This window comes from Physeter macrocephalus, chromosome 11 (assembly GCF_002837175.3).
Source record: "Physeter macrocephalus isolate SW-GA chromosome 11, ASM283717v5, whole genome shotgun sequence".
NCBI classification, from domain to species: domain Eukaryota; kingdom Metazoa; phylum Chordata; class Mammalia; order Artiodactyla; family Physeteridae; genus Physeter; species Physeter macrocephalus.
The window spans coordinates 114,679,397-114,693,030 of record NC_041224.1 but is presented as its reverse complement, the minus strand read 5'-3'; the positions used below and the strand labels follow the sequence as shown (position 1 = coordinate 114,693,030).

The following is a 13,634-nucleotide window of genomic DNA, read 5'->3' as shown; positions in this document are numbered from 1 at the left end:
TCAGTATATTTTGTTAAAATAAAAGCCAGTCTGATTTTTCTTACCTTGAAAAGATAAGGAGTACCATATTTAGAAAAATAAGATATGTCTTAAAAATGCTTCCCTTAACAAGTAAAGTGACAGACATGAAATGGAATAGTTTAAAGAACTCTATCTCTTTTAAGATATAAATGACAAAGCCCCAAAACTCAGTTATTCTGATCTATTCAAATGCAAAGTACATGATTTTAATATATGAAAGCAACTCTCAACTAATACAAGCAGGGTGAAGTTTATTAGCACTTTCTAATTCTACTTTTCATGAAAATTTGATGTAAACTGCAGATAGTCTTAGGTTCTTCTTTGCTTAATGATTTATGTTACCATAAATCTTTCAGACTAAAAATAACTAACATAATCTAAAAATCTATAACCTGGATTATCCCTGCTTTTGTAGAAGAAATTTACTTCACAGAACCTTAAGTTTAAGATGGGGGGGAGAAATTTTAAGCCCAGTAATATATGTTTAAAGGGTAATGATTTTATAGGCCAATTATTAAAAGCTTTCTGCTTTCATTTTAGGTAACAGTACTTCCGTTTCTACCCTAAGGACTTCCTGTCTGTTGGGTTGTGCAGTGATGCAAGATAACCCAGACTGCCTTGTCCAAGCTCAGGCCATATCATGCCTTCAGCAGCTTCACATGTTTGCTCCACGACATGTCAACTTGTCTAGCCTGGTCAGCTGCCTCTGTGTGAGTATAAAATTGTGTATGTCCTTAGTTTCTATTATTGGAAATTTAAATTTAAATATTCTCTAGACTGTACAATGCTCTTTTCCCTCAGTTCTGGTCTTTTTTGGGCGGTGGGGGACAACTTCATATAATGATATCTTAAACCTCTCATATATTGATTCATTTTTCTTCCATTAATGTGGAACTTAGTGTTTGGAATATTGATTCATTAATCAGTAAAGACATACTGAATGCTAATATCACAGGTAGTATATAAATGCTATAGGACATGGAAATATTTATGTGGTAACATATTTTTTCCTACTTCTTCCTCTTTCCCAAATTATTACATATAAAGTTCTTTTCATCCCAGATGGGCAAATAATATTTTTCCTTAATATTCTAGCAGCATATGCATCAATATCTGGGTTCTAATAGTGTGTCTAATGAATATAGAAAGGTGAAGGTGATCAATAAAAAAGTTCTGATGAGATGGTTCGTAATCATCAGTGGTTTTAAGATTTACCTTGAGCATCACCAGTTTCTATCTGGACTTGCCTGAAAAAGTTGAGTTACACTTGGAGTTAAAACTTGACACTGGGGACTTCCCTAGTGGTGCAGTGGTTAAGAATCCACCTGCCAATTCAGGCGACACGGGTTCGAGCCCTGGTCCGGGAAGATCCCACATGCCGCGGAGCAGCTAAGCCCACGTACCACAACTACTGAGCCTGCGCTCTAGAGCCTGCGAGCCGTAACTACTGAGCCCATGTGCCACACCTACTGAATCCCATGCACCTAGAGCCTGTGCTCTGAAATAAGAAAAGCCACCACCATGAGAAGCCCATGCACCACAACGAAGAGTAGCCCCCGCTCGCCGCAACTAGAGAAAGCCTGCATGCAGCAACAAAGACCCAATGCAGCCAAAAATAAAAAAAAAAAAAAAAACAAAAAAAAAACACAAAAACTTGACACCGTTGCTTTTCAACTTTTTCTGCCCCTATAATGTTCACAGCACACTCCCCTTAGTAACATGACAGTTGAGAATCATTACTTTAGACAGACCTTTCATTTTCAAGCTTAAGACAAAATATGCATTTCAGACCTTGAAAGAACCTCAAACATCAGTAAAACCAACCTCAATAAAAATATAAACTAAAGACCAAAAAGTCAAATATTTTGCCCAAGGTAACATACCTAGGTAGTAGTAGCTCTAAGCCTAGAATCCAGGTTTCTGAACTCCTTGTCCAGTCCTCGTTTCATTATTTCATATTGACTTGGTAGTTATGGACCCTCTTAGCCCTGCTCCCTCCTAGCTCTGTGGTCTTAGGGACGTCCCATACCCTCCTCCAGCCTCAGTTATCGTGTCTGTAAAACACGAGGATTACACAAGATGCCGCCTATAAATGCACTTGTCCTTGGCACTTAATAACCACTCAGTAAATTGTAATTGTTTTTATTTTCTTAACATGTAACTGAAACATAGAATTGTATTTATCTCCATATTGATTTTCATAGTCATAATTATGTAAGACTCTTAAAGAGAGGACATGACTGACTTTTCTGATAGAAACTTTGGTTTCTATCTGGGTTAAACACGTATTAGAGAAAACAGCACTTACTGGAAAAGAATTTTACCTTTATCATTCAGCAACTTTTCCCCAGGGATATTGCTCTTTATGTTTGAAGAACAATTTCCAATACCAATTACTGAAAAATACCCACTACTTTGCAAGTTGATCTAACTTTCTACTCTCCATTTAAATATAACAACACTGGGACTTCCCTGGTGGCTCAGTGGTTAAGAATCTGCCTGCCAATGCAGGGGACACGGGTTCGAGCCCTGGTCCGGGAAGATCCCACATGCCACGGAGCAGCTAAGCCTGTGCGTCACAACTACTGAGCCTGCGCTCTAGAGCCTGCAAGCCACAACTACTGAGCCCTTGTGCCACAACTACTGAAGCCCGCGCGCCTAGAGCCTGTGCTCCGCAACAAGAGAAGCCATCACAATGAGAAGCCCGCGCACCGCAGGGAAGAGTAGCCCGCATTTGCCACAACTAGAGAAAGCCCGTGGGCAGCAACGAAGACCCAGTGCAGCCAAAAATAAACAAATTAAATAAATAAATTTATTTTTTTTTTTAAATTGCTTTTGCTTTCCTATTAACTTTATGATCAGGTTTCTTTTCTACATAGAACTTAATTATTTAGCATGAAGTGTTTTCATATTAACTGAAACTCCCTGAGTATTCAGAATACATTTAATCATTAGGAAAGAATCTTACTGCAAAGGGTTTTCTTCTAACTGCATGGTATTTAACTTCCATTCTGAACTTGGCGTTAGCTACACTCGCAATTCTGACTACTCACAGTTTTAAAACTTGGCTTCCAAGAGTAAGAAATCTATAATTAACTTGTGATGAGGTAAACCATTAACTTGGTCCCTTGCTAGACACCTGTTCATGTGAATGTAATCCAGATCACTCCTTTCACACTCATGTCTACTTGTTCTGGCTTTGTTACTGAGGCTTAATGAAAGATTCCAAAGGAAAACCTAATTACACAAATGTGCATTTTGAAATTATTGTATTATATCTTTACATCTTGAGTTGACTGTTTTTAAACTCTTACCTCAACTCATATTTTAAGTTGGAAAATGAAGTATTTATGGCATATTTTTTAAAGCTGAAGCTAAGCAAGTTTGAATGATAGCTCTATTAACATTTACATTTTAATGCTTAGCTGACTGTTGTCAAAGTCATCCTAGTATTTATCTTTTGTTTTTGTCATGACCAGTCTGTCATTTGTTTTTGTGCAGGAGATCTTGTTGGATAATTCTGTGTTGGTAGGTCCCTGACCCTCGATTCCTAACTTTTTTTGAGGTTTGCAGTGCTGTTTCTTTGTGTTGTTTTTTTTTTGGTTGTAGATGTTGTTGTTTTCCTCTGCATCTCTTTGTTTAAGCTAACCATTAATGCAAAGTCCAGTGTGTATAGCATGTTACATGGTGTTTTATTTAATACCCATGTAAACAAATCCTCCCTAACCTTCTCCAGCTAGTGCACTCACTCCTTGCACTTAATTTTGCATCATTTTGATTTAATATATTCATTTCAGAAAGGAATTGTAATTACAGTTTGAGTTAATTTCTGTATTTTGCTTGCTTGATTTGTTTGCCTTAATCCACTCTATTCCTCTTCCCAATATAAATGCTGGAGAATGACATGGAAATATTAAGCGTTCCATTTTGCTTTGTGTGACGGCCTTTAATATTTTTTATACCAAGCAAGTAAAGAGTACTTTTGAGCATGCTTTTTATAAAAGATTGTTTGACCAGCCTGAATAAACGCTGCACCTGCCTTGTATTATATGCTTGTAAAACTCCAGTTAAAGTAACTAGTAGATTTATTAACTTTTCTTTAAAATTGTCTTAATAGAGTGCTTTTTTGTCATTGTTAAATATAGCCGTAATCTTGGGCATGAATAAACCTAATCATTTACATTTTAACTTCTCTGTTATCCTATGTACTAGTTTCTAACAGCAGAGTTCTTAAATATGACTAGAATGACATGACCTTGAGACTTTGTGAATGGCATTCCTGTCTTTCCACTTTTGAGTTCATGATATAGCTTGAGGGTATAATAGAACATATTTATAAAGCACTTCTCATCTGTATGTTTCATTGCTAATATATTCACAAACTTTTCTTGCCTTTTATCTTCTGATAAAATTAAGGATTTAGCTCTCTTTGCATGTATCATATATCACAAACCAGCTGCAACTACCTACTCTTTTCCTCAGAATTTTGCCTCTGCTCTTTTCAACAAACTCACCTACTTCAGTTCTGTCTTTCACACATAAACCAGATCTAAAGGCACATATATGAATTATGCCATTTCTAAAATTTTACTCAGAAAAATCACTATTATAAGACATATTTATTGTCATAAGCCACACCAAACTGGTCTTTATTTTCATAGTTAGGACAAAATAAATTTCAAAATCTCTAGGCTTTATTCCATTTATGAAATCATTAAGAATTGGTATCCAGAAACCTTTGACTTGTTTTAATTGCTCATTTAAGGTATATCACCAATTGTATCATTTACCCTAGGTAGACATAACCTATTGAGATTTACATGGTTTAAATACTTCTCAGTAAAAAGAATATGTATTGAGCCTATCATTCTGAGGAGAAATTCTATATTGCTAAGACATTTACATATCTATGTACATATATGTATATTCATATATAAGTAGATATATATGTATAAAATTTGCTATCTGTAATGTTTCAGGAGAGCATTTTCGGTGAATATGTTTTCTGAGTAAGACTCTTTCTGCCTTTATTTGAAAATGCATTTACTTACTATGTATGGCATCTGAATAAACTACTATTGATAGAGGCTGCATTAATAATAACTAACATTTATTGAGTGCTTACTATTTGCCAGGTACTGTGCTAAGCACTTTTGCATGTTTCTTTGTGTTGACTTCACAACAGCCCTGTGAGATGGGGGTAGTGTTATCTCCATATAACAAATGAGGAAACTGAGACACAGAGAGGTTAAATAACTTGCCCAAGGTCACACAGCTAGTAAGTCATGGATCTAGGACTCAAACTGAGACAGTTTGACTCCAGAGCCTCCATTTTAACCAGTATGCTACAGTGCTTATATGGATTTGTATAAACTTCTACTTAGAGATTCATAAAACATTATAATATAGTTCCATGAGCACATATATATAAGCTGCAAATAAATTCTTTCTCAATTGTATCTCTTTTGTCTCTCAAAACTGTTTTACTCATATAAATTTTATGTCTTCTAAATTGTCTGGAGGCTTTTGCTTGGATTTGTTTATGAATATTGCCTAATAAGTACATGTATTACTCCTTAAGCTGTTTCTAAGTTGTATAATAAAAAATATGTGCTAGGATAGTTGAAGTTTCTGTGTATTTAATAAATTGTGTCCAGCCCAGTGATGGGCTGGACACAATCAGGAGGGGTCCAGTGAATATCTAGTAGACGTATTGAATGCCACCAAGAATTTCAGCTCTTTTACTTCCCAAATGGTGTTTTCCAGGTGAATCTTTGTAGTCCCTATTTGTTACTGAGACGAGCAGTACTGGCTTGTTTACGTCAGCTTGTTCAGAGAGAAGCAGCTGAAGTTTCAGAACACGCTGTTATGCTTGCTAAGGATAGCAGAGAAGAGTTGATTCCAGGTAATTCTTTCTATCGGTATTATCTCCAGCTCAGATGATTGTTTTAATCTTAAATCTTCCTTATAAACATGAGTTTTTAAAATGAAATTTAAAAGTTAGTATATAATGTCTTAAACCTGCTACAAGTGATAATTGCTAACAGTGATTATCATTCCACCCAGTGATGTTACTGGTTTAGAGTAATGGTTCTCAATCTTAGGCCGCCTTCACCAGCGACATCCACCTCACCTTGGAACTTGTTAGAAATGCAGATTATTGGGCCCCATCCCAAATCTGCTAAGCCAGAAATCTGGGAGTAGAGCCCAGCAATCTCTTACTTATTTTTCTACAATAATGATAATGGTACTGAAGTTTGAGAGCCATTGGTTTCAAACGAGTTTTTTCACAATAATGGATTGAAATTGGATTTAGCGCTGAAGTCATTTTATCATATATGCCTTTCTTCCCCCTAAATCTCATTCAATAAAATTTCTCATAGATGAATCTGCTTCAAGTTAAAGGATTTTTATACCCTTTCTATATTTTAGAGCTGAATTAAAGGATTTCTTGGCCAGTAAGATTTGTTTTAAGTGTGTCTCTTCATTTTAAAATTATGTGAATAACTCAAACATGCATATAAATTCAAACAGCCTATAAAAATATTAATGGTAATATCTTACACTTTAAAAGTATATAGTTTCCCAAGTGCTATCACACTTTTAGAAGGTCTCAGACTTCATAAAGCTTTCCAATATCTAAAGCTCTCAGATCTATAATGTATTTTACTGTCATGCTGTGCTCTTTAAATTAGTTTTATTACTATATTAAAACCTTCGCTCTGACTTGAGTTTATCAGCATTGCTGAACTGCAGTAGTCATCAGACAGGTTGCAGAACATGGTTAATGTGTGGTATTCTCCCCAAAGTGACCTTTAACTTATATTCACCACTGGAATTATCTGTATTTGTTGCTTTAGGATTTTATTATGTAAGTGTACTGGTACATAATTATTGAATTAGCTATGTGATTAAAATTATAGTAAAGGGGCTTCCCTGGTGGCGCAGTGGTTAAGAACCCGCCTGCCAATGCAGGGGACACAGGTTTGAGCCCTGGTCCGGGAAGATCCCACATGCTGCTGAGCAGCTAAGCCCATGTGCCACAACTACTGAGCCTGCGCTCTAGAGCCCGAGAGCCACAACTACTGAGGCCCACGTGTAGAGAGCCCATGCTCCGCAGCAAGAGAAGCCACCGCAACTAGAGAAAGCCCATGCTCAGCAATGAAGACCCAACACAGCCAAAAATAAAATTAATAAAATTAAAAAAAAATTATAGTAAAGAACTCATTATATATTTCCTTTTAAAAGTTTTGTAATTTTTCAAACCCATGGAAAAGTTGAAAGAAATGTGCAGCGAACACATAGATTCACCTACTCTCTTTACGATGCTCATTTTACATATTTCTCAGTATATATACACACACACACAAACCTCGTGCCAAACCATCTGAAAGCAGGTTGCAGGCATCATGATGGTTCACCCCTAAATACTTATTTGCATTTTTCAAGGACATTCTCCTACATGACCACATGTTATTTCCATACCTAGTAAAATCAACATTAATTTAGTAGCTTCATAGAATGTACAGTCCTCACACAAATTTCCCATTATAAAAAAAAAAAAAAGTCCTTTATAAACTCTTTCCTACCCCTCTCACCCCCATCCAAATTTATGATCCAGTCATGATTCACACATTACATTGGGCTGTTCTGACTTTTGGACTCCTAATCAGAAACATTCCTACCTCCTCCTTCTGATCTTTAAAAGATAACTCCTCTTTTAAAATAGTAGCATAATCTTTAGAACTAAATGCTTTCATAATTGCCAAATGAGTTAAATCTTCAAGAGAAAATGTATATGTTCTTTTGACATTTTCAGAATTAGAGGAAATAGACACTAGATCAAGGTTTATATTTCTTTTTTGAGATGATTTATTACTTTGCAGTGAGAATATTGTGTAGTAATTTATATTAATTCAATAGTCTTTAGATCCACTGTAGTTTAGTTGCAGTAATTAAACACTGTTCTCTATACAATAGTTGTTTTCTGTCTGAGTTTTACTCTCATGTTAATAAACGTAAAGCTTTTGTACCAGAATAAGTAAAACTTAATTATGATTATTTATTTGAATTAACTTTAAAGAGATACCAAGAAACATTGTATAAATTTTTATAAGTATTGAATGCTAATTGGGTTTAAATGGTTACCTAATTTAAGGAAAACATATTAGTTAACTCTTAATAAAGATTTATCTTTCAATGACATTGCATAAAAAATAACTTTGCAGTGTTGTGAATAATTACCAAACTTGAATTGTGAACTAAAATAGACCTCAGTAGGTTGAGGTGCAATATTTGGACTAGTTCTTTAGAATATATTTGCATGTAATATTTTAATAACTACTGAATGTGTGTGCTTCTCATATGGCAGTTTTGTTTTCTGTATTACTTAGATCATCGATTTTCTTCTTGTCAGATGCTAACATCAGAGAAGTGGGCCTTGAAGGGGCCTTATTGACCTTACTTGACAAAGAGACAGATGGGAGATTATGCCATGATATCAAAGAGACATTAAACCATATGCTCACATCTATGGCAGTGGATAAACTCTCCTTTTGGTTAAAGCTTTGTAAAGATGTACTTGCTGCATCAGCTGGTAAGTATTGGTGATTACCAGCCAACATAATAAAATTAAAAGTAAAAGCATTATCTAAAATTGTTTGCTAGTAACAATTTATCAATCTGGATATTTGGGTTATAATTGTTTGTTGTTTTCTTTAATGGAGATTCTAATGCTAGTGTTTAAGTCCAACACTTAAAGGCCTACTTTTTTTATATGACTTTCCTGTGAAACACAAACTAAGAATTAGAATTGTTATTTATGCTATAAAAGGGATGACCTAACTTACAGCAGCCCCATCATTTATTTTCGTGCATATGAGAAATATTTGAGGTGTTGCCTCAAATCAACTTAATAGAAAACTCACCAAAAGTTATGACATTTTGAGCAAGCCAGTTTCTCTACTCTTAATAATGTTAATTTAAAATATAGTGTTATTTCTCTAATGTCTTTGTTAGTACAAGATAATTATTAGTGAGAAAGTGTGTTAGAGTCTTTAAAATTTATATCCTGGACTAAGAAAATAAATGAGGAAAAAAGAAGATAGAAACCAATTCTGTTCCAGGTATTGTACATATTTTATATGATTTAATCCTTTAACCATCCTATGAGTAGGCAGTATTATTCCATTTTACACTAGAGAAAACAAGACTTGGAAAGGTTAAGTAATTTTCCCAAAGACACACACAGATGTATTCAAACCTTAGCCTACATGACTTTAAAATCTAACTTTTCATAATATTTCAGTAGCTCTCAACTCAGTTCCTTAAGCCTTATAATTTTTTTTCTTTTTTTTTTTTTTTTCTGTACGCGGGCCTCTCACTGTTGTGGCCTCTCCCGTTGCGGAGCACAGGCTCCGGACGCGCAGGCTCAGCGGCCATGGCTCACGGGCCCAGCCGCTCCGCGGCATGTGGGATCTTCCCAGACCGGGGCACGAACCCGTGTCCCCTGTATCAGCAGGCGGACTCTCAACCACTGCGCCACCAGGGAAGCCCAAGCCTTATAATTTAATGTAGCTTTGGTCTCTGAGTTAAGTTATGTGAAAGGAAGAAAGGTACCATAAAATTTCTGGCATTTTAAAAAAATATTCTTCTCTGTCTACCTCTGTTCTTGTTAGTTCTCTTCCAGTGGTTTATACCTGCTCTTTCAACCATTATGCTCTACATATTTTCCTTCTTTAATGTTCTCCTCTATCCCCACTACTTAAGAACTTAGAAGGACTTCTTTAAAAGAAAAAAATATATGTGCATAGATAGGTTGATTATACTTTTCTGGTATCTTACCTATCTTTTTTTTTTTTTTTTTTTAATTTATCTATTTATTTTTGGCTGCATTGGGTCCTCGTTGCTATGCGCGGGCTTCTCATCGCGGTGGCTTCTCTTGTTGCAGAGCACGGGCTCTAGGCGCACGGGCTTCAGTAGTTGTGGCTCGCAGGCTCTAGAACACAGGCTCAGTAGTTGTGGTGCACGGGCTTAGTTGCTCCGCGGCATGTGGGATCTTCCTGGACCAGGGCTCAAACCAGTGTCCCCTGCATTGGCAGGCGTATTCCCAACCACTGCGCCACCAGGGAAGCCCTTACGTATCTTTTTAAAAATTTTCAATAGCTCAGTTTTATTTCACCATTTATTCTTTATCCTTTGTAGTTTGCCTCTATCCCTTCTTATTAGGAAAACACACATTTCAGTCTCTGTTTACTTCTCAGTTTTAAGACAGGAGTTTGCCTTAACTTTATTTGTAACATCATTGCTATCTATTGTATCACACTCAAAAAATGTTGACATACAAGATAATTTAAGAAAAGCAAGTTGGTTTGTTTTATAGCATAAGTTCCAATTTAAGTCGAGTTAAACAGAGTTAATAAGTTAGCAGTTAGTATAATATTAAGGGGAAATAATTTACTACTTAATGGCTCTGGCCATCAGGACAATTGGAGACTGTAATTACAATGGGTCTGTCCTGAGAAAAACATTTTTGGACATTTTTAGTGGGTTCAGGAACCTTCTTAAATTCATTCAATTCATTCAGTGTTAAAACAACATCTCTAGTTCTATCCACCACACTCCCTACTAGGGAATTCTGAGCTTCCTTAAGTATATTCATCTACATACAGGGGATTGATAATTATTCTAGTATCATGTTCAGTTTTCACTTTAAATATAATTTAACAACTTTGTCATTTTTTAAGAATAGTTTTTTTAGCATTTCTTTAGATACCACTGTTATTAGTAGTCATTTTGATCAACAGTAATTCTAGTCTGTACTTGAAGTCATTGTGTCCCTTTATAAATATATCTTCCAACTGATTGTAATTATGTGTATTCTCCCTTGATAAAAGATTTTACAACTGTAACTTGTGTGGATACAATGCAAGAAGAGGAAGGAGATAAAGGGGATGATGCTTCAGTTCTGACCATCAGAAATGATGGCAGACCTCATCCTTTTACCAATCCGCGATGGGCTACAAGAGTCTTTGCTGCTGAATGTGTCTGCAGGATAATTAACCAGTGTGAGAATGCACACAGTGCACATTTTGACATCGCTTTAGCACAAGAAATGAAAAAAAGGGATTCAAGAAGTAAGTGGCATAATAATGAAAAGACCAAATGATATACATTGAAATGCTGTCTGCCTATAGTATATTTTTAATGTTCAAATACATTTTTAATGATTAAACTTCTTAAATTCGCATTCACTTTTGTTTAGTGGACATATGTGATATATTAAGTTTATAGAGAATAGTCATGTTCTTGGAAAGTAGTATGTACATTAGCTAGTTCCCAAATTTTATTTTCTAAATTTTATATTCTGAATTGTAACTTAGAGCAGTTTTGCTCATAGATTATTTTGGTTTCAAGGATATTACCTAGAAAACATTTAAGTCTATCTCAATGTAAAGTAAACCAAGTTGTAAGACCATTTTGACCTTTTATTGTTCAGTTTTATTATTTTTACCTAAATGCATGTGGGTTATGGTTTAATGTCTAATTTTTAAAAATCACTTAAGCACATATGTTCAAAGACTCAATACTCATGTCTCAGTGCCTTGGAAATATTCTTTACCTGACAAAAGAATCATAAGGCAAGATGTTGTTATTGTCAGTCTGAGAGTATGAATTAGGTATTTCTATTTTAATTGTTTTTCAAGCAAGCATTTATTGAGTCTCTTATTTGTGATGAGCACTATTCTGATAGGTATAAAATTAGTGTATTATAGGTGCTTACTGACTCCTGTGCTCCCAATTAAAACTGTAATTGGCACTTACTAAGATGAGTTGGTTTCTTCAGTGTGACCTATAACTAGTATACTTCTTTGAATTAGTCTCACATATTTTTTAGGTAAAGGTTAGTTGTACCTGTAAACATTTTATTGTTGGAACAGTGTTAAATGATTGTCTTATGTCTCTCCCCAGTAGAATTATTATACCAAAGAATATGTTATAGGCGTGAAAGGAATTATCATTTATAATTTCACAGCTAGAAATATTTTTATGCTCCCATCATTTGTGTGTGCGGCAGGACACGCAAAAAAGTAAGGTAATGTAGTCCATATAAAGAACCACATAAAACTTTTTTTAAAGGGACATTAAGTCTTTTAGCCTCAACTTGATGTAAAGAGGATGATTAAATTACCGCCTAATTCATCAAAACCCAAAGTCTCCTAAGTACCTTCTAATGTACTTTTATCAGAAATTCTGAACAAAATTTTTATTGAAGGTACTATTAGTACTCTTTTAAAGGATGCTAATTCTGCCTTTGTTTTTGAATAGCTGTATAATTACTTGCTTTGGGATAGTTGTTTGTATGTGAGTATTTGCACTGGTGCAGTAAAGCCAGCTTTAAAGTCTGTATTTAACAAACAGTAAAATGTAAATCAAATCAAAAGTACTTAAAAGAAAGTCTAGTTTATGAAATTAAAAGGAGGAAAAATTATCACTTAACATAAATCTTAGTTCCAGCGTATTCTTTTTCTTAATAAGATACATATTTTTTAATATTGCAGATGACTTTTTGGTGCTACATCTTGCTGACTTAATTCGCATGGCTTTTATGGCTGCCACAGATCACAGTGATCAGCTCCGTCTTTCTGGCCTTGAAACACTGTTAGTTGTTATTCGGCGATTTGCAGCTATTCCAGAACCAGAGTTTCCAGGTCATGTGATTCTGGAACAGTATCAAGCCAATGTAAGCTCTTTCTACTAGAGAATTTTATTATTATTAAAAGTCTGTGAAACTAATTGGTATGTCACCTTTTAATACGTAAATGATTATGTATCTCTGCTAATATATCACCAGTATAATCAGTATATGTTTAAAGAAGAAATCTTCATGTAAAAGCAAAATAATACATAAAACAGGTCTTTTATAACACTAAAGGTTAATTTTCATAATTAAAACCTTTTTGGTAATTTTGGGGGAATAAAGGGCTTTTAAAAAAATTAACATTCATTTACTAACAATAACCCTATGGGATAGGTATTGTTCTTTTTTTTTTAAATTTTATTTATTTTTGGCTGTGTTGGGTCTTCATTGCTGTGTGCGGGCTTTCTCTAGTTGTTGCGAGCGGGGGCTACTCTTTGTTGCAGCGCACAGGCTTCTCATTGCAGTGGCTTCTCGTTGCGGAGCACTGGCTCTAGGCATGCGGGCTTCAGTAGTTGCGGCACGCTGGCCCTAGAGCACGCGGGCTTCAGTAGTTGCGGCACGTGGGCTCTAGAGCACAGGCTCAGTAGTTGTGGCGCACAGGCGTAGCTGCTCCGTGGCATGTGGGATCTTCCTGGACCAGGGCTCGAACCTGCGTCCCCTGCATTGGCAGGAGGATTCTTAACCACTGCGCCACCAGGGAAGTCCAAAGGACTTTGATAATGAAATTCTTTACAAAATATCCAAATAAGCTAAGATAACACCAAATCATTAATAAACATTCCATTTAGGCTACATGCCGGTTTCATCTTCAAATTATTACTCCTAGTCTAGATATAACTTCCTTTTTTCCCCCTAGAGTTGGAAAAGAATTCAGGTTTCTATTACTGGTTCTGTAAGCTTTTTTTTTTTTTTT

The 13,634-nt window shown here is 35.4% G+C and overlaps 1 protein-coding gene across 4 annotated transcripts in view; it reads left to right on the top strand.

The window, feature by feature from the left end:
* HEATR5A (HEAT repeat containing 5A) overlaps positions 1-13,634 on the top strand; it is a 115,151-nt gene that overhangs the window by 79,217 nt on the left and 22,300 nt on the right. For 3 of the 4 annotated variants that reach the window (XM_028495673.2, XM_028495674.2, XM_028495672.2), the window contains exons 21-26: positions 562-731; positions 3,523-3,549; positions 5,788-5,926; positions 8,438-8,617; positions 10,917-11,156; positions 12,582-12,763. In XM_028495673.2, the coding sequence (XP_028351474.1) occupies positions 562-731; positions 3,523-3,549; positions 5,788-5,926; positions 8,438-8,617; positions 10,917-11,156; positions 12,582-12,763 (938 nt within the window). The remainder of the gene's footprint in view (positions 1-561; positions 732-3,522; positions 3,550-5,787; positions 5,927-8,437; positions 8,618-10,916; positions 11,157-12,581; positions 12,764-13,634) is intronic. The other variant, XM_007113362.4, reaches the window with a different exon arrangement.